The sequence below is a fragment of the Delphinus delphis genome, chromosome 20 (assembly GCF_949987515.2).
Source record: "Delphinus delphis chromosome 20, mDelDel1.2, whole genome shotgun sequence".
NCBI classification, from domain to species: domain Eukaryota; kingdom Metazoa; phylum Chordata; class Mammalia; order Artiodactyla; family Delphinidae; genus Delphinus; species Delphinus delphis.
This window is the reverse complement of record NC_082702.1, coordinates 49,323,026-49,350,042: the sequence shown is the minus strand read 5'-3', so window position 1 is coordinate 49,350,042 and position 27,017 is coordinate 49,323,026. Positions and strand designations below refer to the sequence as shown.

The 27,017-nt window shown below is 46.1% G+C and overlaps 1 protein-coding gene across 1 annotated transcript in view; it reads right to left on the bottom strand.

Annotated features, from left to right (window-relative positions):
* The window catches only part of VAT1L (vesicle amine transport 1 like), a 146,074-nt gene extending 129,110 nt beyond the window's left edge, over nucleotides 1–16,964 (bottom strand). The window contains exon 1 of the mRNA XM_060000260.1: nucleotides 16,651–16,964. Within this exon, the coding sequence (XP_059856243.1) occupies nucleotides 16,651–16,877 (227 nt within the window). The 5' untranslated portion in view covers nucleotides 16,878–16,964. The remainder of the gene's footprint in view (nucleotides 1–16,650) is intronic.
* Between the last annotated feature and the right edge of the window lie 10,053 nt (nucleotides 16,965–27,017).

The window sequence follows — 27,017 nt, the reverse complement described above, 5'->3', positions numbered from 1 at the left end:
GAAACTGATTATATTTCTTTCTTTGCATTGGCTACTAGGAAGCTCTGAACCAAATTTGTAGCACCCCTCCCCACACACTGCAGAGCTTTCTGGCATTCATTCTCTATGTTATCCTAACACTCAACTTCATCTTAACTTTCTGAATGCTTTGGAGTTCCCATTAAAATAAATCTTAAACTCCATTAGATTCAATCTCAAACTTGACTGTGCATCAGAATTCGCAGGAGTACTTGTAAACGCACAGATTACTGGGCCCCATCCCTGCGTTCCTGACTAAGTAGGTCTATGGGGGAGGTCCAAGAATTTGTATTTCTTTCCTTCTTTTTTTTAAAATTAATTAATTAATTAATTTTGCTGTGTTAGGTCTTCATTGCTGCACGTGGGCTTTCTCTAGTTGCGGCAAGCAGGGGCCACTCTTCGTTGTGGTGCACGGGCTTTTCTTTGCAGCAGCTTCTCTTGTTGCAGAGCACAGGCTCTAGGTGTGCAGACTTGCATAGTTGTGGCACACAGGCTCAGTAGCTGTGGCTCGCGGGCTCTACAGCACAGGCTCAGTAGTTGTGGCGCACGGGCTTAGCTGCTCTGTGGCATGTGGGATCTTCCCAGACCAGGGCTCGAACCCGTGTCCCCTGCATTGGCAGGTGGATCCTTAACCACTGCACCACCAGGGAAGCCCCAGAATTTGCATTTCTAACAGATCTCCAGGTGCTGCTGCTCCTGGTCTGGGAAGCACACTTAGAGAATCGCTGCTCTATCTATTTCTTTTTAAGCTATTTCAAGCTGTCTTTGGAATGAGACAAGGTAAAAATTAATAGATGATGATTAAATAGATAAGAAAATGAAAAGCTCTCTCATCCTCTAGGGCAGTTGAATTTTTTGATCCTAGTCCAAAGAATTATATTTACTCATGTTAAATGTGGTCTTATTAGATTAGATTCATCATTCTGATTTGTCTGGCTCTTTCTTGGATCCTAATTCTTTCATCCAAAAAAATTGGCTTTTCCTCCTGGATTTGTGTCCTCTGAAAATGCAGTTATCATGCCATTGATTTTTATGTCTAAATTGCTGATTAAAATATCGGATAGCAAAGTCATTCCCTCCACTGCGCACCTCATCTCATCTCTTCTCGCTACTCCAACCATCGCTCCAGCAATTCTCCCATCTCTTCTACATCATCACTGCTCCGGCCTCCACTACACGAAAGCTAATCAAAACGTGGTCCATGCACGGATGCCGGTCTTTGAACTAGTCGCTGTTGGTCGGGAGAAGATGTGTACGGAAGTTGAGAATAAGCATTCAGAAACTTTTAGAAGATTTTGACAGAGTAATTTTGTTTATTGAAGTTAATCACTTAAAAAAAATGTTGGATAGGCTGTCACGTTCCAGGTTACTAAGGGTGTTTGTGAAGCTCACAAAAGATGTCATGGAGGGAATTCAAGACGTAGGACTAGCTGACATTTTTTAAGTTTCTTTAAATCATGACCTCTATGATTCTCTGAAACATCTCCAAGATACTTTGAATTCATGTTAAACAAATACTGTATTAAGACCGTGAGCCTCACTCTGTGAGCGACGGCAGTCAGTACCCTCCCCCAGCGGCAATAACTGCGGACCACGTGGGTGCAGGCTGACCAAGCTTCAAGAATAATCATTTTCTGGATGCATGTCAGGATCATCGTGGTGATATATATATTTTAAACGTGTACATCCTGGCTCTAGCTTTGAGAGTCTGTTTCACCCAAGCACACATTCTCACGTGCCATCAGCACTGAGAAAAATTGCTCTAAGTAGCCCCAAATCAGCTATTTCCAGAAAGAAGACTGTTCAAGAAGAAATGGACCCTTTCTGAGACCGGTTCTCACATAGGGCTTTGTGATGGGTGGGGCGGGGGGGCCCAAGAAGCTAGTAGAATCTCTAGAAATCCCCATTCTAATTTCTCAAGTGATGGGGCATGGGGAGAAAGGACTTATTGGTGGTGAGTCATTGTAGTAGATAACATGTATGTGGTGCACGCTGTGTATCAGGCATGGTGTTCAGTGTTTTATGAGTGTGATATTTAATTTTTCCAACAACCATAACAAGGCAAAGAGATACACGACGTTACCTACATTTCACAGAGAACAAAACGGAGGCGCACTGAGGTTTACAAAGCCAAGGGATGAAAGCAAGTGATGTCTCCAGAGGCTACTGCCCTTTGCTTTTCTTCTGAGAGAGCATCACTCAGTTTTCCCAGTTACAAAGAGGGGACTTCTCGACTCATCTGTCACATTGAGCACTTACTATATCCCAAGCAGACACTTAGTATTGGATACCCACAGTTAACAGGGGGTTCAGTTTCTCATGGGGAAACAGAATCATGAAAGCTGCTCACAATGCGGCGTGATGAGTGGTTTTACAGAAGTGTAGCCAGAGAGCTCACCCGGTCACCCGGAGATGGGCTCACAGACAAGATAACCACGGAGTCAAAACAGTGAGCCCCGGAAAGGCTTTCCCAAAGAATTGTTAGCTTTGCTGACACCCTCTGCAGTCACCAAAGCTAAATTTAAATCCTTCGCTTTTGCTTACTGGCTCCTCCTCGCGTGGGTAGCTTCCTCTCCCTGAACCTAAGTTTCCTCATCTCAAAAATGGGTTAGTAGGGGGCTTCCCTGGTGGCGCAGTGGTTGAGAGTCCGCCTGCCGATGCAGGGGACACGGGTTCGTGCCCCGGTCCGGGAAGATCCCATGTGCCGCGGGGCGGCTGGGCCCGTGAGCCATGGCCACTGAGCCTGCGCGTCCGGAGCCTGTGCTCCGCAACGGGAGAGGCCACAGCAGTGGAAGGCCCGCGTACCACAAAAAAAAAAAAACAAAAAAACCCAAAAAACCACATCGGTAATATTTCAAACATGGAACAAAGTGACCAAGGAGATACACTGAGAATCTAAATATCAAGAGCCATTTTCAGCAGAAACAGAAAAGCACGGCATGAATGGGTCCAAAACAAGCTGTCTAAGACCGACCCCTTGATTTCTGGACCTGGAGTTATTCATTTACTCTCAGCCTCTCCTGGGGACACAGCAGGTATTTACTCCTAAGAAGGTTCCTAAGAAGGTTCTTGAAAAGGTTAAAATCTCTGTGGTCCAGGTTAGATGTTGACGGAGTCATTGACTTCAAACAGATGCCTGGCAGTGACTGGTTGTGTAGAACATTCAAACTAATTTAATTTAAATTCAACAGACCTTCCATGATTTGGGACTTGGCTCAGGACAACAGTGACAGTGTTACAACAGTGACAATGACATCTCTGGTTCCCAAGAGTTCAGAGATCAACGAAATAAATGACTTCACAGTATGACAATTCCCTAACAGGCAGTGGGACACGGGTCACAACTAGCACAGGGAGGGCAGTTACTAACTCGCTTTGCAGGAGTCATGGAGGTTCCACAGCTAAGTGTCACTTAGGCATGGCTGCGCCCTTTGCTTCCATTCTCCCAAGCTCTCCAGCCTCATCCCACCTCTCCATGAGGGGAGAAAGCATTATGAGACAGTGCAAAGCGCTTACTGCTTGACTTCTCACTGGAGCCCCAGAGGGGCAGGGTTCCCACAGAGAAACAGTCCATTTTTGCTATAACATGACAGCTATCTCCTAAGTCATTGCTGCTGATAAAAACTATGCTTCCTAAAACAGTTGTTTCAGTGGGAAAACGAATAAGGTAGACTACAGCAACATCGTCCAAAGAATATTCTGCAGTGATGGAAATGTTCTGTATCTGCTCTGTCCAATATGGCAGCCACTAGCCATGTGTGGTTACTGAACACTTGAAGTGTGGCTAGTGTGGGTGAGGAACTGAACTTTTAATTTTACTTAATTAGTATTTAAATTTAATTAGCCTTTATTAGAGAAATGTGAATCAAACCTACCATGAGGTACCACCTCACAGCAGTCAGAAGGGCCATCGTTAAAAAGTCTACAAATAGCAAATGCTGGAGAGGGTGTGGAGAAAAGGGAACCCTCCTACACTGTAGGTGGGAATGTAAATTGGTGCAGCCACTATGGAGATCAGTCCGGAGGTTCCTTAAAAAACTAAAAATAGGGCTTCCCTGGTGGCGCAGTGGTTGAGAGTCCGCCTGCCGATGCAGGGGACATGGGTTCGTGCCCCGGTCCGGAAGGATCCCACATGCCGCGGAGCGGGTGGGCCCGTGAGCCATGGCTGCTGAGCCTGCGCGTCCGGAGCCTGTGCTCCACAACGGAAGAGGCCACAACAGTGAGAGGCCCATGTACTGCAAAAAAAAAACACCTAAAAATAGAGTTACCATATGATCCAGCAATCCCACTCCTGGGCATGTATCCAGAAAAGATGAAACTCAAATTCAAAAAGATACACGCACCCCAATATTCACAGCAGCACTATTTACAATAGCCAAGACATGGAAGCAACCTAAATGTCCATCGACAGATGAATGGATAAAGAAGATGTGGTACATATATACCATGGAATAATACTCAGACATAAAAAAGAATGAAATAATGCCATTTGCAGCAACATGGATGCAACTAGAGATTATCACACTAAGTGAAGACAGAAAGAGAAAGACAAATACCATATGATGTCACTTATATGTGGAATCTAAAACATGACACAAATGAACTTATTAACGAAACAGAAACAGACTCACAGACATAGAGAACAGACTTGTGGTTACCAAAGGGGAAAGGGGGTGCGGGAGGGATAAATTAGGAGTTTGGAATTAGCAGATACAAACTACTATATATGAAATAGATGAATAACAAGGTCCTACTGTATAGCTCGGGGAACTATATTCAATATCCTGTAATAAACCATAAAGGAAAAGAATGAAAAATAATATGTATATGTAAAACTGAATCACTTTGCTGTACGTCAGAAAGTAACACAACGTTGTAAAGCAACTCTACTTCAACAAAAAAAATTAATTAGCCTAAGAAGGAGGCAGTAGCACAGTCACTGCCCTGCTGTCTTCCTCATGGACTGTGTGCAATTCCAAAGCAGAGAGTTTGCCTTAAAATCTATTTCTTCCACGTTCTCTGCTTAGCCCAGGGTATATTCTAGCCTTGCCAAGGATGATTCCTCCACTGAAGGTGTAAGTAGGAAAACACCAAGGAGCGATTCAAGCTCTTTCCTTCCTTCTGCTAGAGGGAATGTTGGTTGGCAGCCTTGTGTAGCAAGGGGAAAGCCGGGAAGAACAAAGACCTGCTTGATTGCTGTGCTTTGGGAAGAGCAAATATTTATCCCGGAACATAAAAGAATAGATGTGAAAGGTGAGCAAAGATAGATGCAAAAGACAAGAGATAGCAAGGGCAGGGCTTGAGAATCTGGGAGAGTTTCAAGAGCACAGGGAGAGAGTCTGGAGGGGGCAGGAGGCAGCGAGCGGATCTAAACGGGAAGAGAAGTTTTTCTCCGTAGCACGGATGCATCCAGCTTTGGTGTTTTCTAAAGGACTCAACAGAATTTGACCGTGCTTCTCAGTTATACTGGAAACTGGGTTTCTATTCAAGGGTGAATCATACCAGCTAAATCTAGGATACAAAAGGAAAAAAGAATAGGAAAAGGAACAAAAAATGTTAAAAGAGCAAAAAGAAGAAGCCAAGTGTCCCATAAACGCTGTTGGCTGAGGGCAGAGATGTGGACTCAGTGGGTAAGGGGGTGCAAATTGCCTTTGCTCGTTATTTCCTAGGAAGGAGCAGTCCCAGGGGCATGGGACGTCTCCTCTGCGGGCAGACAGAAACGTTCTCCAGGATCTGAAAGCAGAAAGTGCTGTCTTTGGGAAGGTGGGCATGTTTTTAGCTGCATTATGCATCCTGGGTTCTGGCTGCAGAAACGTTGAGTCAGAGTTTAGTACAGAGTCCCCAGTTGGAACAGTTTTCTTCAGTTTAGCTGGAGGATACAGAGAATCCAATTACGAAATCATTCAGACCAATGATAGGAACAGTGGGTTTAATAGCTCCCCATTAGCTGATTGAACTCTGTGTAGCATAGATAAATGAAAAGCAATTCTTTCTGATCTTAGACAGGGATCTTTTTATTTGTTTAAGTCTGTTACTTGACGGATTGTCTGTTTTAAGAAGCAGGTATGTCTGCACTGGGAGGAAGGGCAGGAGGCTTTGTAGAGGGCAGTTTGAAAGTTTCATCAGAGTTCACTGTAGAATTTAGAGTGTCTGAGCCCCACTATGTATCTATTTGGATGAAGAGCAGATATGCCTTCTGGGGGAAAGAGAGAAACTCATCCTAAGGGTAATCTGAGTTGGAGAACAGAAGCCTAGATGAAGAAGCCTGTGGCAATGCAAGAGGAAGGTTTGACTCTGACTGTGGTATTTGGTCCAACTCAGATTGCCCTTCAACTTCAGGGGCTTGTGTCTAGGACTGAGCAGTGAAGAGTGGGGGTGAAGTTTGATTTCAGCAAACCCTGGCTGAAATCCCAGCTCCCTTTGTCTTATGAGATGCGTGATCTTTAGCAAGTTCCCTTATTTCTCTGATCCTTTCCCTTCATCTGGAAAATGTTTGGTATCATAGAAATTTCTACAGAACGCTTAATATGGTGCCCACGGCACATAGAAATCACTCAGTAAAGGTCATTATGATAATAATGATGATAAATGATTAATGACAAGAGTGTCATCATTATTAGCTCCAAACAGGAGGAGGATTAATACAGAAGGCAGCATATGCTGCTTTATAACCTGTATTGGGTGGAAAGGGGACCACAGCCTAAGCAGAGAACCAGGCTCCACCTGGGTTGGAGAAGAAACGGGGAAACATGCTGGGCGGCTTTGGTCGATGGGGAGGGAGCCGGAACTGTGCTTCTGAGCATCCAAGCTACGCCCCCTAAGAAACCCCTGCAACTATCTGGGAGGTGTTGAAGGTGGGGGGCCTGATACCTACAAAGGAAGGTGGGAACAGAGTCACGGACATACTGTTTTAAAAGGGGCTTTTTTTTCCCCAATAGCTTGAAATACTTATTCATTTACTTTCCAGTTTTATTGAACTGTAATTGACACACTGTATTAAGTTAAGGTGTACAGCATGATTTGATGTGTGGGTATCTTACACAAGGATTACCACCATATGTTTAGTTTAGTGAAATATTGTTTGAACACCCAGGCTGGCAGGGCCTGGCATCCCCAGGTGTACCAGCATCACAGGAACACTTGAGTTCAGGTGCTCTTGGAATAACCATCCTCAGAAGCAGCACACCAGGTTCTCTCCAAGAGCCCTAGCCTCCGGTCCCCGATGGAGCCGCACGGCAATACGGAGGAAATTACAGAGCATCTTGAGAAGTCAGAGCCCACATTTCCCAGCCTCGGGAAAGTAGTTATTAGAGGGTTCAGAAAGTGATCTCTAGGGGCTTCCCTGGTGGCGCAGTGGTTGAGAATCCGCCTGCCAATGCAGGGGACACGGGTTCAAGCTCTGATCCGGGAAGATCCCACATGTCGTGGAGCAACTAAGCCCGTGCGCCACAACTACTGAGCCTGTGCTCAAGAGACTGTGAGCCACAACTACTGAGCCCGTGTGCCACAGCTACTGAAGCTCGCGTGCCTAGAGCCCGTGCTCCGCCAAAAGAGAAGCCACCGCAATGAGAAGCCCGCGCACCGCTACGAAGAGTAGCCACCGCTCACTGCAACTAGAGAGAGCCCGTGTGCAGCAGTGAAGACCCAATGCAGCCAAAAATAAATAAATAAATTTATTATTTTTTAAAGTGATCTCTAGTTTCAAGAGAACAGACTGTGTCAAGGAGAAGTAAAACTCTCCAAAAACATAGCTCCTTTGGTATTCTTTCAAGTCCCCACTCAAAGACGTGCGTGCTGGAGAGATGTAGACTTCTGTCAGAGAAAGCTGATGGCAGAGGGGAGGCTGAAGGCACACTGGCGTGGACGGGCCACTGTTTGTATTAGGAGCGCCACATTTACAAGTGACACTGCCGCTGCTGCCAGAAGGTACACTAACGATTTGGGGAAAGTCAGTAACATGGGGCTGGCCGAAAAGTTTGTTCGGGCTTTGCCATAAGATGGTACAGAAAAACCCGAACGAACTTTTTGGGCAGCCCAGTATATTCACTCGTTCCCCCAAACACTGATTGAGCGCCTACTGTTACCCAAGCCCCAGGCTTGGTGTTCATCACTTAAATGAGAACAGAGAGAGTTTCTGGAATGTCCAAGATGACCAGAGATTTTAAAGATGATGGGCCTCAAAGTTGAAAATGTTATATATGTTATTCAATACGATTCAGTAACTTGGTGCTGAGAGATGTAAAGTCCCAAGACAGGGAAGGGAGCTGCCTTCTCCAGTCCCCTGCCTGATTCTTCACTTTTCCTGGGTGAAGAAGCATCTTCTATCCCCCATGATGACTGCCATTTTGATCAGTCCAGTGTGTCTCTTACCTGCGCTGTCTGATAACTGCCCTCCATTCCATTTAGAGTATCTACCGCACCCCCACCCCGAACACACACACACACACACACACACACACACACACACACGCTTCATGAGCTCCTGGTGGGGCTGTCAATCATGAGGCTCCATTCTTCTAGGTCAGAATAGAACAGAATGGGGCACAAATGTGGCCAATCACAGCACCTCACTCCCTTGGGCCAAACAGAGAGAGGGACGTCCAGGGGCTGGTATGTGATTCATGAAGGGCCAATCAGATTCCTTCCTTGATATATGAAAATTGGGAGAAGAAAGTTCTCGTTGCAATGGGGCTTGCTAACCTTGCAGAAGGCAGCTGGGGCGAAAGGCCACCATCTTTCCAAGTCTCAAGAAGGCAGCTCATTGCAGTAGGAGCACATGAAGCTAACAGATGAGGAGAGAGAAGATAAAAGATGGAAGGGTCAGGAAAGGGGAGAGCCTAGAAGTGCAGGGACAAGTTCATCATGACAGTCACCAAGGCTGAAATGAAGGAAAGAGAGGTCAGAGCAAACGGGACTGGTCTTCTTTTTGAAGGTCCCTAAGCTTGGCCCAGCTTCTGGAACACAGTAGGAACACGATACATTTGGGTTCCATTTCCTCTCTTGTTCCTTCAGGAATTCATCTGGATCTTCTTGTTTACGTCATGCCATGGTGGCACGTTCTTTCCAGGCTACTTTTGATGTTAGAGTCTTGTACCCTTCAGGGAAGACATGTGGAATCTGAATAGGGACTCCATCCAGAAAACTTTATGACACATGGAGGGACTTTCTAATGTCCTATTTTTTTGCATCTCCTCCTTACCACACCATTAATATATATTAAACATACACTATATGACAAGGACTTCATTCATTCAACAAATATTAAATATGCCAGCATCATTGCTAAATACTTTAGACACGATCTCTCTTTTGATCCTGACACACATAAAATTATCCCGTAAGGACTATAATTATACCCATGTTACAGATAAGCAAACTGAGGTTTCAAATGAGTAAGTCATTTTCCCAAGTTTATAGAGATTGCTAAAATGATCAGATTCAGGACTTGAATCCACATCTGCTTCACTTCAAACATTAACTCTTTTATAGCCAAAAGCATCCTGCCTCCCGTCCAGTTTGGGTGTTTTTTCAGTGCCAGTCCAAGAAATGAATCACTATCATTCCTTTCACAGAAGATAATTACCCTGCAATGGGCTCTGGGGACTACAGGTGTTTGGAGAAGTCAGGAGTAAGAGGACCCCGTGCTTTAACTTGCCAAGGGGGTTCTGTCTGGGGAACCACTGACTCTCATGTTCCTGCCCCCAGGACAGTGCTGGGGAAGAGGCTCAGGCTGAGAGATCGAGGGTCACTGACAGATGGAGACTGAGGACAGGAGCTCACTGCAGGCTGTCATCAAGAAAATATCACATTTAAAGATGAAACAGCCCCTTTCCCTGGAGCATCTATTTTGTCTCTTGGGCCTTCAGACATTACGTTTACTCCTTTTAATACCATGGCTCCAACAATGTTCCGTGTGAGATCACACACACAGGAATCAGCCTAATTTGAGATTACACGCCCACTGCCCTTTCCTAGGAAGAGCGTCTTCTTGTTTCTAATTAAACGTTTTCTTCTATGACAAATGTCAAGATGCCAAAAAAGATCCCTGTGAAGAATAAGAAGTGGCAGGAACTTGGGGTCACGGGGGCGCTATTCCCCGTGTCTGGGTGAGCTTTGTTGTTGGCGCTGAATGTCAGTGATTTGCCCAAAGGTCGTGGGATTTGGGGCTCTTCTGGATGAGTGTGAACCAAACTCCAGAGGCTGGGCTGTTTTGCACACCCAGCTATCAGAGAAATCTGTGCTGCTACCCCCAAATGAGTGTGCGCAGAGCTGGTGTTAGGGTAGCAATACATCAGTCCAAATCCATTCCCAACCCTGGGCATAAGACTCAAAAGCCAGCACCCTAGTCCCTGCTGCCCACGTAGTTTGGTGGGAGATTATCAAGACAGGGAATGGGAGGATGGGGTCGTGTCCCAGTTCTATCTTTTGCAGCCCCGGTAACAGAGGAAGGAAAATAACTTTTACTGAGTGCCCACTGTGTGCAAGGAGCAGTGAGGACTTTCACAGCCTCTCAGCCAGTCTTCATAACAATACCAAAAAGAGGGTGTTCTTACCAACGTGAGGATACGCACAAGGTGAAGGTGCTGTCTGCCTACCATCACACAGCCATGGTGAGGTAGGGTTAGGGTAAGAACTCAGATCTGTTGTAGCCTCTCACTCTTTCCACTTCATCTCTGAGTGCCTTTTTCTTAGCAAGTAAAGATGATAAACTCATGGGTGAGCGGCAGATGAAAAATGACAAGGGTGATAGGCTTCATTGCTCCAAAGGTGCTGCCGGTGCAGGGTGGAGTGAGCTTGAGTATCAGTCATCACTCCCTTTGCCCATCATGAGCCACTGCCATTGGCTTCTGTCTAATTAAGATCAGGCTGCTGTTTATGGGAACCTGCTCTATGTCAGATGTCCTGTAAGATGTTCTACATTTCCTTTTTGAATGAAATAGAAGACACACTGATTCTGGGCTTCCTTTCTTCCTCGAATTGCTGGGGAGACAGGACGTCCATTCCGTTATTGCATCAAGAGCAAACCTTGTCACCATCACCAGCCCTCTCCAGGGAGGACAAGATAATGGGAAAAGGCAAACTTTTTGAATAAGAAAGACCCCAGAAGGAGCATCTCTACCTCCTCATCACCAAACAGGGCTCAGTGTGACTCAGAACACTTTATTCCAATCTCTCGGCCATAGTGGCTCCTGGCTCCAGTCTTAAGACCCTCCAAGCAATTTCTCAGTTTTACAAACATCTGTGTCACTTAACCTCATACACTCCACTTCTTTATTTGAATAAACTCAGGGAAGATCATATTGGCCATATTTCATTGGATTGGCCTTGTCAGGGACACTTTAATGCTGTGTTGTTTGGTGACATCCTGCACTCAAGTTGCCAATGTAGCCATAGCCCAATGGAGGCCACAGGGGCAGAGGAAGGAACTCAGTGTCTTGAGTGATGATTATATCGAATCAGCACGGGTGTTCTGGGTCAGCAGCCATAGCAATGTGATCCGAGCTGGATTCCAAAAGCATCCCAGACCACGGAAATGGACAGAAAGTGAATGTGGTTCAGAAGCACAATGGCCACTTTGGGAGACAAGGTGGCACCATGCAATTTTGAGTCTCATCAGCTGTACTTCAGATCAATCAAATGCATCCATGGTTCTTTCTCTGTATTTCCCATTCCGGTCTTTGTGTCTGTCTGCCTCTCTCTGTGTCTTGGTCTTTCATTGTCTCTGTGTCCATTGTGCCTTTGTCAATGTGTCTCTCTGATAATCAGACTCCCACATGTAAAGAGTCCAGGAACAAGACAGACTTGGATTTTTATACTGCTCATCCACTTAAGAGTTTGTGATCTTAACTTGTCTCTGAATGTCAGTTTCCCCATTATTAAAATGGAGATCGTAACATTGACCTTGTTGAGTTGCCATGAGGATAAAATGAAACAAAGAGTGTATAGCAGGCAGTTCAGTTGCTGGCTCCTAACAAGTGCCCAATAGCTATGAGTTCCCTCCCCGTCTCCAGTGCACTTTACCCTCATGATATATTACGATCCTCCCAATCTGCTGGCTTTCCTCTAGCGTGGCCTGCCCTCGGCCCATTTTCAGACCAGCCAATGGAGCCATTGGCTGATGGCTGCAACTATTTTTCATGCAGTTGGTCTCATTCCAGCAGTTTCACGTGGCCTCTTGCTGTAAATCAGTCTGGGAAAATAAATGTCCCCAGTCCATTAGTGCCTTTCCACCACAAGCCAATTTGAGCCACAAAACAGGCCAGCTTCTTAATGGCCACTTAAATACATTCCTGCAGCCCAGTCTGGAGACTCTCAGCCTCGAATCCCACCAGCTCCTGTCCAAAAGAACCTCCACTGTTACAAGACTGCTGGCAGCAAAGGCATAGACCAGACCCTTAACACCTGCGGGGGGCAGGGCAGGGGAGACCACAAACCCTGGTTTGCCTAGAACGGTTCCAGTTTGTCCCTGCTATCCCAGAGTAATTATTAGCAGTGTTCCTTTCACTCTCCAAAGAGTGCTGGTCTGAATGATAGCGACTATAAAAGGTATCTATGGAAACCAAGTATAATAATTTATAGTAATAATAATAATGTCTAGCATCCATTGATCACTTGCTGTGTGCCACACATCACCATAAAGGTCCGGATGCGCCGTGGCTCATTGTGACTCAGCAGAAACCCCCTTACAGCACTCTGAAGGGAGGTGCTATTATTATCTCCATTGTATAGAGCAGGAAGCTGAAGTTTAGAGCAGTAGGCGACACGGTCAAGGTCAACCAGTGTAGAGGGCGCGGGTTGTGCCTCACTCAGATCCCTTTTACTGGGCAGTGCACCCATCCTCCGGCTGCTGGGCGAGCTGGCTGCTCAGAGCTCAGAGCAGTCCCCGTCCCCTCTTCCATGGGGAACAGAGGCTCCACATCCCCCCTTGGAAAGCAGCCCAGAGCCCAGAACCGACTGATGACAGGGGCTGGGGGGGCGGGTGTGGCCCAGAAGGCTTCCCCCATTGCTACAAGGTCAGATTGACTCTATGGTACAACTCATGCTCCAGAACCCCTGGTGGGATCCAACTGAGACCCAGCTCTTGCTTGGCTACTTCCCCAGCCCCATCCTTCTTCCCTTGCTCCCAGTCTCCCGAGAGCACCTCTTACATCAACCACTTCAAAAAGCATCCCTGTCCCAGGCTCTGCCTCCAGGGGACCAGTCCTAGGATAGCCAGTTAGCAGGTGGCTGAGCTGGGACTCATGTCTAGGAAGGTCTCACTCTTCATCACTAAGCAGATGTGATATAACACTGCCTATATTATACATCTCCAAGTCATCAAGTCTCCAGGAAATATGTCATACAGGCATAGATACGATAACAGTCACAACGACTACCGTTTACTTAGTGCCAACTTTGGGCCTCTTTCCTGCATCTGATCCTCTCAACACCATAATGTTCATTTTAGTATCCCCATTTTGCAGTTGAGGCACAAAAATCTTGGAGAAGTTGAGAGAGATGCTCACCGAGGTTACACGGATACATCTTTCTCCGAAGGCCAGGCACTTTTTCCCCTCGGCCAGTTAAATCGCTTGCTGTGTAAATTGTTCCCTGAATGGTAGATGAAACAGATTCCCCATTAAAGTTGATGCTCTGGCAACAATTTAGATGGAAGACTGGGCTATCCCTCCCACCCTGCACACCCCGCAGTGGTTCTTCCTGAGCTGCGTTTGACCATCAGGCCTCCACTTTGGGGGGAAAGCTGTATTACTCTGGGAATGGCCAGAGAATGTCTCCTTAAGCCAGACATAAACAGATCAAAGGAGCCATATTCACTGAAGAAAGGAAAGAAAGCAAGCTTATGTGCCAAAGGTCCGGAGAAGTAAATTACATATCTTGTGGCTTTTCCAGAGAGGGAGACAAAATAGAATAAAAGGAAAACAGCAGAGCTTTAAGGAGAAACAGACCATGATTCAAATCCTATCTCTACTACCTGTGTGATGTTTTAGCAAATTACTGAACATCTCCAGGCCTCAGTTTGCTCTACCATAATACCTACTGCGCTAGACCACAGATGAGAGGGGTAAATGAGATAAAATATGTATTTCCCCCTGCCTCTTCTCTTCCATTTCCATAAAATTTATACAGTAACCAACTTGGACCCTCATTCCAGGTCTGAATACTACTAGTTCAGATAAACTATGGTTTATTCTCTAGCAAAAAGCATATCCTATTTGATGATAAAAGGTTTACATTAAAAATAGAGAATGAGAGAGAGAGAGGGAGAACAGATAAGAGGGAAACCTTCATCCAGGAGGCGATCAGCTGATTCATAAAACTACAGAATGAGTCTTCCTGGCTCCAAGGCTAAACTTACAGTCAATGGGCGTCTTTGGCCAGCCAATCCTAACCTAGTGGAGAAAGAAGGGCCCAGCGGGCAATCCTCACAAAACGATTCCAGCCCCACCTTGCAAAACCGATTATCTCTGCTTCCAGCTTGGGGAAATGAAAATCAATCTGGGCCTTTGCAATACTGTATTCCAAATCCGCCCCCTCACCCCCCATGGCTGGCTAGCTTTCTGAACAACTGGGGTGGGGGATCTGCAGTGATTCCATTGTGTGTGTGTGTGTACGGCTCCAGTGAAAAACAGGCTTCAGTGTCTGGCTTTGAAAATCAGTCTCCCGGCCTTCATCTTGACATTTATTATTTCCAAACGCTTCAGATCCTCTCAGCATTTATGCAGTAAGTGAAAGGCTGGAGAACCCAGACCTATTTGCCCTGCAGATGACAATCTCTTCTCTTAAAAAGTAGCTTCAACATTTTCACTCTCTGAAAATACACTCTGACAAAGAGTCCTAGAACCCAGTCCTCAATTTGAGGAGGGTCATAAATTACACACACACACACACACACACACACACACACACACACACACACACACAGTATTTTTGATAGGTGGTTTAGGAAGGAGAATGATCAATACACAGTTTTAATGTTACTAGATAGACATTCTTCCACCAGCAAGTGAAGAAAAATAATGACTCAACAATCCCCCTCCAGGCGTCTTTCCTCCATCCATTCATCCAGCAGTAACTTAGTCATTCAGCAAGAGCTTATTCAGGATATACTGGGTGCCAAGCTCTGCGCTGGGTACTGGGAATTTATTGGTGAGCAGGGCAGGGGTAAGCTCTGCCTTCTGGGGTCAGCCAGCTTGGTTCAGCAAGAGTTAACATAACAGAACTGTATAGGATCCCCCAGTTGGCCAGAGCTTTGTCCCCTGCCCTGAATTTCCCAGGGAGAGGCCCCTGTGTTTAGAGTCAAACATGACCAGCCCCATATGTGATGAGTGAGCCAGAGAGCAGCGACCGCCTCTCTCCAGCCTCCTTCCAGTCTGGCGAATGAAACCTGCGTCTGCTCTCGAAGCGGCAAAGGGGAGGGGAAGCTCCTTTGCCTTTTTCTTGCCTCTAGATTGCTCCCAGATTCTGAGTTTGGGGGTCTCACCTGGGAACCGGTGAGCTGGCTGCTGCTTTTAGGGAGCAGTGTCTGTTGGGGGCTTTAAAAAACCGCGATGGGAAGGGGTGGGCCCATCTCACTCAAGAGTAGTGGTCCAGTGAACCCTCTGGGATGAGCCCTCCCTCCCCAGAATTCCAAGGAAATGACCATATAGTAACAGCACAAGAGAGGCTTAAACACTCCAGGAGGAATCCCAGCCGGTTCGGGGGGTGGGGGGAGGGGGAAGGGAGAAGGGAGGCGGCAGTCTGAGGTTCCCTGGGGAGGAGTGGGGGGGGGAATAGAAGGGTACTCAGATTGCTGAGCTCCTCCTGAGATGGCAGCAGGAGTTAGGAGCAGATTCAGTTGTTTTGTTTGTTTTGTGTTTTTCCTCTTCAGAGAAACACAGAAGATGCCTGTGGGGAAAGAGGGGGGATGAAGTAGCAGTCTTGGCCTCAGGCCTCACGGGGCTGAGACGCTGGGTACCTAGGATGCTTCCCAGTTCCTTTGCCCATATCAGACCGCAAGGACGGGAGTGTGCAGCTGTGAGGAGGAAAGACGCATTTCCCCAGCCCCGCACTTCGTCCCCAGCCCCACCAGGACAATAGCATAGAGGCTGAAAAGGTCCAGTATCAAATCCTGGCCATGCCGCTTAGTGGCGGCCGAATGATCTTGGGCAAATCACTCTCCGAGCGCTGGTTGCCGCACCTGTAATGGGGGACAGTGATGGTGCCTAACTCACTGGGTCCCAGGAAGTATTAAATAAGATCGCACACATAAAACTCTAAAAAACGAAAGCTCGTACACAGTAAGCCGACGGTTATTTTTTAAGCATGTTATCGTCAAACCCCCTCTCCTGGCAGCTGAGCTGTCCTACCCCACGGAGAGCTCCCGCGGCGCAATCTTCCAGACCCTGAGCGCTGGGCGCCACATCGACCCTTCCCCTCTCACAGGCTCCTCCGGTCACCCCTAGATCCGGCTCGGGGAGGGCGAGGGCCGCCTCTCAACATCCTCCCCAGCATCAGCTGGCCCAGGGCCTCGGGGAGGCTCTGAGACCCGGGTGAGGGCGCGGAGGGGGGTGTCCACGGAGGCTCTCCCCCCACCTGCTCCCCGGAGCACTGAGCGCGCAAAGAGAGAAAAAGAGAAAGGCGCGGATACTGGACCAGGCTTTGACGCGGATCTTGAGCTCGCCGTCCTGCGGCTCGGGCATGGCCTTCCTGGTGACCCGCAGCTTGTTGAGCCCCCCGAAGCCGGCCAGCACCACGGCGCGCATCTCCTGGGCGTCCCCGAGGCGGTGAGAGCCGCCGCCGCCCTCCGCCGGCTCCTTGACTGCCTCTTTCTCGATCATTTGCTCCGTCTCCTCCGCTTTCTCCACGCCTTCCTTGGCCATGGCGCGCGCGGGCGCGGGGCGCACGGGCTGCAGCGGCTGAGGCGCGGGGGGCTCGGGGCTCTTCTCCCGCGGGTTCCTCCTGTTGAATGTGGGATGCTCAGCGGTGCAATGGCTGCAGCCTCTGCGAGCAGCGCCGCGGTCCACAGCCTCCGCCGTAATCCTCCCAAGAGCCGCGCCACTGTCCGCCCCACCTCGCTCCCCACCGCTCTTCCCTGCCCGATCAAAGCCTCAACTCCAGTTTCTCAACCAGTGTCAAATCAAGCTCTTGATCGTAGACCCAGAGTCCAGATTTGCCCCAAACTCGTGAGTTAAACATGCAGAGAGGACGCCTTGTCCTCCGCTGTGGGCGCAATACTTCATTATATACGGTGCAGGTTGGGCGCCTTGAAATGGACAGAGATGAATGTCTGAGTCTGGAGGATGCCTCCCCGCCCCGAGATTGCCTCCTCTCCCACCGACATGCGGGAGCGGGCGGGATAGACTGGAAATGGTGCTTTTTCCCAAACCATCAGTCCCAGCTAGAAGAGAGGAGAGGTTCTGGAAGCTGGAAACTAGATATCCCTCTCGCTGCCCCGAGGAGTCCAAATCCAGGGTCTTCGCACTCAGGACCTCCAGAGTTATCGCGGATGCTCTTTACAGCATCGCCAGGAGCATCTTCTGATGGCTAATTCTCACTACTCGCACCATTTGGGGCCGTTAAAGAGGCTCCAAAAAGAACCAGAAAGCGGTCCTGTTCTTGATTTGACCTCCCCCCCCCCCGAGAAGATCAGATCAGTGTGCACCCCTCTGCAACACAGTCGTGTACACACACACACACACGTGTGTGTGCGTGCCCATGCGCAGCAATAACTGGCTTTTTGTCTTTTGTTATCAAGGCCTTTGAAAAAGAGCTCACGGGAAAATCTTAGATTTTTTTTTTTTAAGGAAAAAAGATGGGGGATTGCCTTACGGCAGTTTAAGGAAAGATGCAGTTGAGGAATGATAGGTGTATATTCTAGTTACTGTGCAACCACAGCCAGCCTTGGGATCTTGGATGACTCATTCAGTCTTTCAAGCCTCAGCTTCCTCATCCATAAAATGGGTGCATTAATTTTGTTTATTTGCAGTGTGCTAAATGCTGGGCTGGACATGACTTTCGATAACTCATGGTCCTTACCTTAGAGGAGCTCATTCTCAGAGTGTGAGGCAGGGAGGACACAGTCAACAAATCGACAGGACACAATGAATAGTGTCAGTGCCTCTTCTCCCTCGGCCTCTCTGCTTTAATGCCCTGGCCTTCTATTCCTCAAAAAGAGTATTAGGTTCCCTCCTACCCGCTGTTGTCCCCAAGCCTGGAATGTATGTCCCACCTCCTTGTGTTAATTCTTAGTTCACTCTCAACTCAAGCACCCATTCCTAGTGAGAAGCTCCCCAACCCCAGGGTACGTTGGCTGTCCTGTATGGTAAACTCTCATGACAGTTTGTAACAAACTTTTATATGATTACCTGTTAATGTCTTTCCCTTTTCCAGCTGTGGTCTTCATGTGAGCAGGAGCTATTTCTGCATTTATCCAGCATGGTTTCTCTGAGAGGTTGGCACATGATTGGTACATTGTAGAATATACTCAGAAAAATGCTTGTTGAATGAATGAATGAGTTTGTGAATGCAGATGCTACCCAGAGGAGGGTACAGTTGAAGAAGACCTCAGAGAGCAGGGGACTTGAGCCAGACCTTGAAGATGAGCCAGATTCCTCAGGCGGGTGGTCTCAAGCACCTTCAAACACATAGCAAGGTGACAGGCGATAGGACTTTTGGGAAGACACTGCCTTATTCTACGTGAGCTGAGCATTGGCTCTGTTTGGCAGTCACTGGAGACTAGGCTGAAAGGTTGGTAGGCACCAGCTTTTGAGGAATTTTACAGACTGTGTTATAAAATTTAAGACATAATCATGGAGGCAGTGGGCATCACTGAAGGCTTAAAACACAAAAACAAGGGAATGGCATCACCAGACTGCATTTCAGGATAACAACTTTGGCAGAAAGGGGGTGATGGTTTAGAGGATACAGTTACTGGAAGCGTGGAGATCAGTTAGAGACTAGACAGACAAAAATCAATGAATCAATAAATCAATCAGTAAATAAGAGGCTCAGCTGAGACAATGGCTGTGGGGTGGAAGAGAGGAGATTAAAAGGAAGCTGAATAGACAAGGCTTGGCTAGTGAATTAAACATTTTATTGTAAACCCAATTGTCCAAATTATTAAGCCTGTTAGCATTGTGAGATATAACATTGAGGCTGGATTCTACCCTGAAACAAAAATTGTTCTTTCATAAATTTATTTATTTAATTTTGGTTGCATTGGGTCTTCGCTGCTGCGCACGGGCTTTCTCTGGTTGCGGCGAGCGGGGGCTACTCTTCACTGCGGTGTGTGTGCTTCTCATTGCAGTGGCTTCTCCTGTTGCCGAGCACAGGCTCTAGGTGTGCGGGCTTCAGTCGTTGCAGTGTGAGGGCTCAGTAGCAGTGGCTCGCGGGCTCTAGAGCGCAGGCTCAGTAGTTGTGGCGCATGGGCTTAGTTGCTCCGCGGCATGTGGGATCTTCCCGGACCAGGGCTCGAACCTGTGTCCCCTGCATTGGCAGGCGGATTCTTAACCACTGCACCACCAGGGAAGTCCCTGAAACAAGAATTTGAGTGCCAGTGGTTTATTTTGGAGGTAATCCCAGGAAGCTCCCATCAGGAAGGCAGAAAGTGAGCAGGGAAGCACTAGAAACCAACATAGGGTGTGTTACCACGGGGACAAATGGGGCTCAAACCCAGAGACAGTGTGGAACAAGCCTTAGTGTTATCCCTCCCAAGGAGTAAGGAAATGGGTATTTTTAAACTAAGTTTTCTGCTGATTGAACAGCTAAAGGCTGTTCCTGGAAGTGTTAACTCCCTGGCACTTCCAGCCTGCTCCAGGTACCTGGGCTGAGATGCCCCAGTCAGGATGCTCTCAGTAAGAAGCCATCACCTTAGACAGGGAATGGTGAGTTCAGAGGGGATATGGACTTGACGCTGACAACATCTGCAAGGTGTGGTGTTGTTTTGGGGGTGACTACTCTTCTAGACACTTTAGGTATGTTTTGTGATTTGAGTCTCAGAATAACCTTATTAGGTAAGCATCGTTATTCCTACTTTACAGAAGACGAAACCGAGTCTTAACATGGTGAATTATCCTGCTCAAAGGAACACAACGACTGTGGTGTGATACACAACTGACACCAAGTGGATGCTCTTGACATGTCACCACGCATGCTTATTTGGGTGGGTCAAATGAGTCCTTCCCCTGATTGGTAATACTCCATGGCATTTTTGGTGTTCTTTTCCCCTTTATTGGCCTCCTAATATTTCTGTCCCACTAAGATCCCTTGCCTCGATTCTGAGGGGTTTCCTTTAGCAACAGAAAGTTAATCTACTTTGCACTCAGCACACAGCATGTTTAAGATAAAGTGTTTGCCTTATAGTATGTTAAAAGGAATATAATTACTTCCTCCAAGGGAATCTTCTGGCTGTTTACAAACCCCAGATTATAATTGGTTTCCAGCTGATTGTGACAACAACTAAGAGGAAACACACCACAATCTGTGCTGCTTGGGGAGGAATACCTTCCTCTGCGTCTTATATACCACCATTTGGATCATTAAGTATTCCCAAGTCTTCTCCTCTCTGGTGGAATATGACAAGTGCCATACGGCAAGGCATCTCTCCAAATAAGCACAATAAATCTATTTTCAATTTATAAAATTGATTCCCTGGGCATTAGCTCATTTAGAGCTTCAGTGGTGAAATATCTTACATTGTAGGGCAGTGTCACACAGTGGCCACTGCTGGTGAAATATAGTATTACAACTCAGCTCTATTAGCTTGTATATGATGTGGGAACAGGTGTGTGTCCCCGTGGGAGGAGTACAGACAGTCAAAATAGGAACTGCTCAAGGTATGAACCATCTTAGGGCAGTGTCACACAAAAAAGGTGAGATCTTTGAGCAAGAATATATGGGAAACTATCTTAGTATGATTTCAGAATGGTTTTCTAAATAACTTGGAATGGTTCAGTAACTTTCCAGAGAAATAGGTTACCTGGAGCAAACAGTCAATGTCTGAAACTATATCCTTCAGTAAGATTTATTTTATTGTATTTTCCTCAATATAGTTAGAGTCATTTATTATAATACATTGTTTAACCTAAAAAATAATCCTGTGCCATAGGTACTATGATCCTTATTTTACACAGGAGAAAATTTAATAGAAACTGAGTAACTTTCCCGAGGTTACCTACTTAGTCTGTGGCAAGCTGGGATTTGAAGTGGGAGTCAGTTGACTCTAAAATGTGGATTCTTAACCACTATGCCTAATGCCTATGGTTTTATAAGCTGTTATATGTTTCAGAATTTCCATAGAATAGGTTGAGAGGAAGGAGAAAAATTTAGAAGGTCAGTAATGAAGAACAGTTAGTAGTTGATGGCCACTGAAAGATCTCAGTAAAATCCAAGAACTCATATTCAAGGATGTATGCTATAATTTCTTATAGTTTGGGTTGATGTAATTTAAAAGGTAATGAAGCATGATTGACACAAATACAGCATTATCTTCAGAGAAGTACTGGATAGGTGTGCAGCCCATCCTGAAGGTCGTAAAGTTCCTATTTATATATCATAGGACCAGTCACAGATGGTTAACTCTAGATGTGTCAGAGGGAAAAAAAATGAACTGATATCTGTTCATCACCTTTTGAGTGCTGACCTTGTACTATTGCTAAGTACTGGAGAGAGAATGGTGAATAAGACAAACATTCTCAGTCCCAATGGAGCTAGCATTCTAACTAAGGAGAAGTATATTGGATTAGGTTGGGTTCCCCAGAAGCAAATCTTTCCTAATTTAAATATTTGAGTACAAATGGCTTATTTGAGTGGTGATTCTAGGAAGTAGGCATCTGTGGAATTGATATAGAGAAGGGAAAGAAGTCAGTACAAGGTACATTATGTAGCAGGTTTATCACTGTCATTAACTCAGGTTAAATCCTGCTGGGGAACTCTAGATGACAGTGTAGAACACACCTCAGAGGTCTCCTAATCAAGAAGCAAGTTAAATGGAGTAGCCATCAACTCTTATCCGTCCTCCAGCCCTGTTGGTTGAGGGCTCTTTCTGGAGGTTGCTAACCATCTACCCTTTCTGCTCTGCCCTGTATATGGATTGTTTTGGAATTGGCAGTTAGACCAAGCTATCCTGAAAGAGTTGCAGGTGTCTTGATTTAAAGACATTGGGTCATTGTGCACGGCAATGGTGAGTTCCAAGAAGGTGTACGTGGAACAAAAACAATCGCTGCTCTATATATGAAACCAAAAAAATCCTAGTATGGTAAGCACTGTAAAGAAGGAGTAGAATGTGCTGTCTGGAAGGTCAGAGAAGGCGTCACTATGAAAGTGGTGATAAAGTATTAGGTTCAGCTATGAATAACAAAACCCCCAAATAAGAAGGAGCTTAAAGAAAGTAGAATACACTTAAGAATGGTATGGTGTCTCCACAACGTCATCGAGATCAATGTTCCTTCCAGCTCTGTACTTCATCTAGATGAAGGATTGGCCCGCATTCTCATGGTTCAAGATACAGCCCTCACACCCATGTTCCAGGTAGCAGGAGCGAGACATGTGGGATGGGAGAGAAAGGCCCACATCTTTCTTTTTAAGGAAACTTGAGGAGACCACCAAAATATTTACATCTACTTACCTCTTATTGGCCAGAGCCTAGTCACATGGCCATATCCTGCTTCTAAGGAAACTGGGAAATGTCGTTTTTTTCTTAGTTAAGTGACAACGCTGGAGGTGAGAGTCAGGGTTCGATAACTGATGGGGTATAGGAAAGATAATCTTGGGATGTGGTATATAGAGATGTCTCTGAAGGGCTTTTAATAAATGAATGATATTATGGAGAATGGAGGTTAATCCTCATAACATCTGAAAGTGCAACGTTATCCAAGGATCTCAATCATGTGACTCAATCCTGTGCTCTCAACAACTCCTTTAAGAGAGCTTTTCACCCTTTTGGATTTTTCTCTTCAAAGGAGTTTGACTGTCATTTTATAATGAAAGTTAACAAGAAGACTTAATTCTCTTTCCATAACCGAAAGATGCCAGTCATGAGACACTGAAGACCATCTTAGCTCTTTACGAGCCCAGTCACGTATGAATACAATTAGAAACATTTCACCTGCTCTTATTCTTTTATCCGTAAGTAGCTGTTATCCCTGGAGACGTGGTCTTATCGGTCAGTAGTATTTGGTACACATGATCGGCCAAGTGAGGAGAACAGTATACTGCACAGGAGTGAGTAAAAAATTTCAATCAAGTAGCTTATGTTTTTGAAGCCTTGTTCATGCTAAAAGGTAATTTTTGAGTGATTTATTTTACCCCTCCCTCTGAATTTTATCAAGTATTTTCCCTTGATAAATGATTTCTCGTATGCATCATCACTGCAATGATGCCATCTGCTTCTTTCAAATGCTGCAGAGAGCTGTGTTTTTCCCAGAGTACTTTGCTATAGATCATTGTGAATAATGGTAATGTGATAGGGATGAAAAATTCAGGTTCAGAAGCAAACAAAGCATTTACTTCTCAGATGGAGTCCAAGAGAAACCCGAAAGGGGGAGAATTCCCTCCCCGACCCCATCCCAATCATTCATTTTCTTACAAGCTGAGAACATCATACTACAAATCAGGATGAATTAACCCTCCAGCTAACTCAGTCTCTTATTTTCCTGATGTCTCTGGTTTGGGCTAAGAGCTGATTCCCCTCAGAGTTTTGTTTCCATCGTTATTTGATTGGCCCATATCCAGATGGTTGGGGCTTTCTAAGAGTGATGACTGTGAAGCTACAAGATCTCGATGTAAACTGAAAATACTCAATATGGGAAGGGCACATTTTGCCTTTCCTGTTCTGAGGTTAGAAGTATCAAACCCCAGGAAATAGGGAAAATCTCTTCAGGAGCAAGCATCCTACCCTTTTCCTTTTAGTATGCCTCTCCTCTTCACAGAGTTTAGTGGGGTGCTTTACACAAAGTAAGTGGGCAAGAAAGAATATCCATCTGTCATCCATCCATCCATCCATCCATCCATCAATCTATCCATCCACCATCCATTCATCCATCCATCCACCCATCTATCCATCCACCATCCATTCATCCATCCATCCATCCATCCATCCGTCTATCCATCCACCATCCATCCATCCATCCATCCATCAGTCTATCCATCCACCATCCATCCATCAATCTATCCATCCACCATCCATTCATCCATCCATCCATCCATCCATCAATCTCTCCACCCACCATCCATTCATCCATCCATCCATCCATCCAACCATCCATCAGTCTATCCATCCACCCAGTTCCTGTATTCTTACTAGGCAATAAGCAAAGCGGAAGGAACACATACCTTGTTTCCAGAACTTGTTCGTATCCCAGTTTTCTGTTTACTAGCTATGTGGCTTCTAGGCTCCAAGAGATTGAGAGAGTTGCCCACATTAAATAAGGATCAGAAGACCTAATTTTCAGGATGAGAAAACTATGTGAGATATCATGCCAAATCCTTCCAAGTATTATTTCCCACACAAAGCCATTGATGAATGGACAGTAATTTCCTCTCTGCTTCCTTCATGGGTAAGGCTTGGTACATGTCCTGAGAGGGAGACAGACACATAAACAACATGGCACAATGTCCTAGGGAGGCAGTACAGTGCAGGTAGAGAATAGGTGCATAGGCTCTGGGATTGGATGGGCTGTGTTCCAGTCCTGGCTTGAACTCTTCCTAGCTGTGAAGTCTGGGCTAATTCCTTTTCTGTTGCTTTATTTTCTACTCTGTAAGATATGGATATTGATCACACCAATTTTACAGATTTGTGGGGGAATTTTTTTTTTTAAGTTACAGATATCTTTTATTTTGTTCTTTTTTTTTATGTTGGGGTAGGAGTTTATTTATTTATTTTGGCAGTGTTGGGTCTTCGTTTCTGTGCGAGGGCTTTCTCTAGTTGTGGCAAGCGGGGGCCACCCTTCATCGCAGTGCGCGGGCCTCTCACTCTCGCGGCCTCTCTTGTTGCGGAGCACAGGCTCCAAACACGCAGGCTCAGTAGTTGTGGCTCACGGGCCTAGTTGCTTTGTGGCATGTGGGATCCTTCCAGACCAGGGCTCGAACCCGTGTCCCCTGCATTAGCAGGCAGATTCTCAACCACTGCGCCACCAGGGAAGTCATGTGGGGGAAATTTTAAAGAAGTAATCCAAATAAATGTCTATGCTTAGAAGAAATACTCTTTATATGTTAGTGCTTTGTAGCTGCCTTTGTCATCGCACTTAATATTTCAATAACTGTGTTTAATTCATAAAGTAGAGAGTTCCAATCCAGCCTTTTACAAAGTTTATTCAATAACACAGTAGTTTCTGGGGATATTGGTTGATGCTAGGGTAAAAGGGAGTTCTGTTATTAAATTTTCTTGTGTCTCTGTAGTGCAGTTAAGCCTCTTTCTTTAACGTAGGTCATTTTAGAGACACGCAAATCTTTTGATTCTCTAAATGGAGATACTGAATGCAGCTTCACCCAAAAGTGCTTGACTTCCAGCCTTTTTCCCTTGAAGACTAGCATTCTGCAGGATGTCTTTTGGGAGAAGATGCTCTAGACAAGTCAATGGATAAGTGTTTCGTGAGTGGCTGCTCAGGGATAGCCACTGTAGAGGAAAGAGAAAGAGAAAATAGCACGATCTGCCCTCAGTGAGCTGAGAGGCGTGCTTGAGAGAACAGAAAAGTACAAACAGTTTAGAGAAGCCTTAAACACTAAACTGGGACCCAGAAAGATTATGAAACAGATAAAGTGGGTCTGATGGGGGGCACAATAGGGAGCAGTGGAGACTGTGGCAAACCGGGGTGCAGATGGCCGTTCTAAACTCAACTTCAGTCTGTCATTGCCACGTGAGGACGTGTGCTTAGCGTTGCCAGGCCTTCCAAATGTTCGAGAGAAGCCGGAAGTCTGGATTTTTATGTGAAATCTCCCCAACTTAAAAAATCCTGACAAATATTACATAGGATGAACAGAACTTATCTGAGAGCTATATTTAGCCTATGTAGCACCAATTCGCAATGTTTGCTCTAAGCTAGGCGTTCTCAGACAGGGTGATTTGGGCCCCCCCGGGAACATTTGGCAACGTCTAGACATTTTTGTTTGTCACAAGCGGTGCTACAGACATCTAACGGGTGGAGGGTAGGGATGCTGCTGAACATCCTACAAGGCACAGAACTGCCACCGCAACAAAGAGTTAGTCAGCCCCTCACGTCAATATTGCTAAAGTCGAGAAATCCTGCTCTAAGCCGTGAATCCTTAGATCCTGCAAGCGAGGAAGTCCATGGTTTTGACTTGCCGCCTGTGTGACCTTGGAAATGTCCTTGTTCCACGTGGTAAAAGAAGATATTTGGACTAATTGATGCTCAAGGGACTTTCCAGTCCAGGGGCTGAGCTCACATCAGTCATCAAGGTTGGCGGTGGCCTGGCACACGGGCTGTCTCTGCAGAGACGACATTGATCAGAAATGATAGCTACTGAAATGACAGCACACACTGGGGGAATGTTTCCAACCTGGAAAACTGTTTGTCCTTTTGATGAGTTCAGAAGCCTGTTTCCTGCAGGTCTCACTCCATACACTTGAATAAATTGGAAGCTGATTTTAGAAGCTACTGAATCATCCTGGGCAATTTTGTTGTAGAGACCGTTCATATTTTTTTAAGGCAAAAATCAAAGGACGTGCTTTAATCTAATATGCCAGTGCCTTTCCAAATACAGTCTCTCAGATATTGATTTTGAGTTTTGGCATTGCACGAGCCTGCTCATCCAGTTGGTTATGAAGAACAAAGTTTTTTGGTTCTTTGTTTTTATCTTAAGGATCTAATTCAATCACGCCCTCAGTGGAATTGAGGCAGGCTGCAGGATGAGGTGCGTGGAGTGGGGTAGATGCTTTGACCAGGATAAGCAGTGATGGCTGGGGGTTGGGACAGTGAGTAAATGAAGGTAATGAAGCCTGGAGTCTCCAATAATACACCCAGCACATTACTGCTAATGTCAACTCTGACCCCATCTCCAGGCAC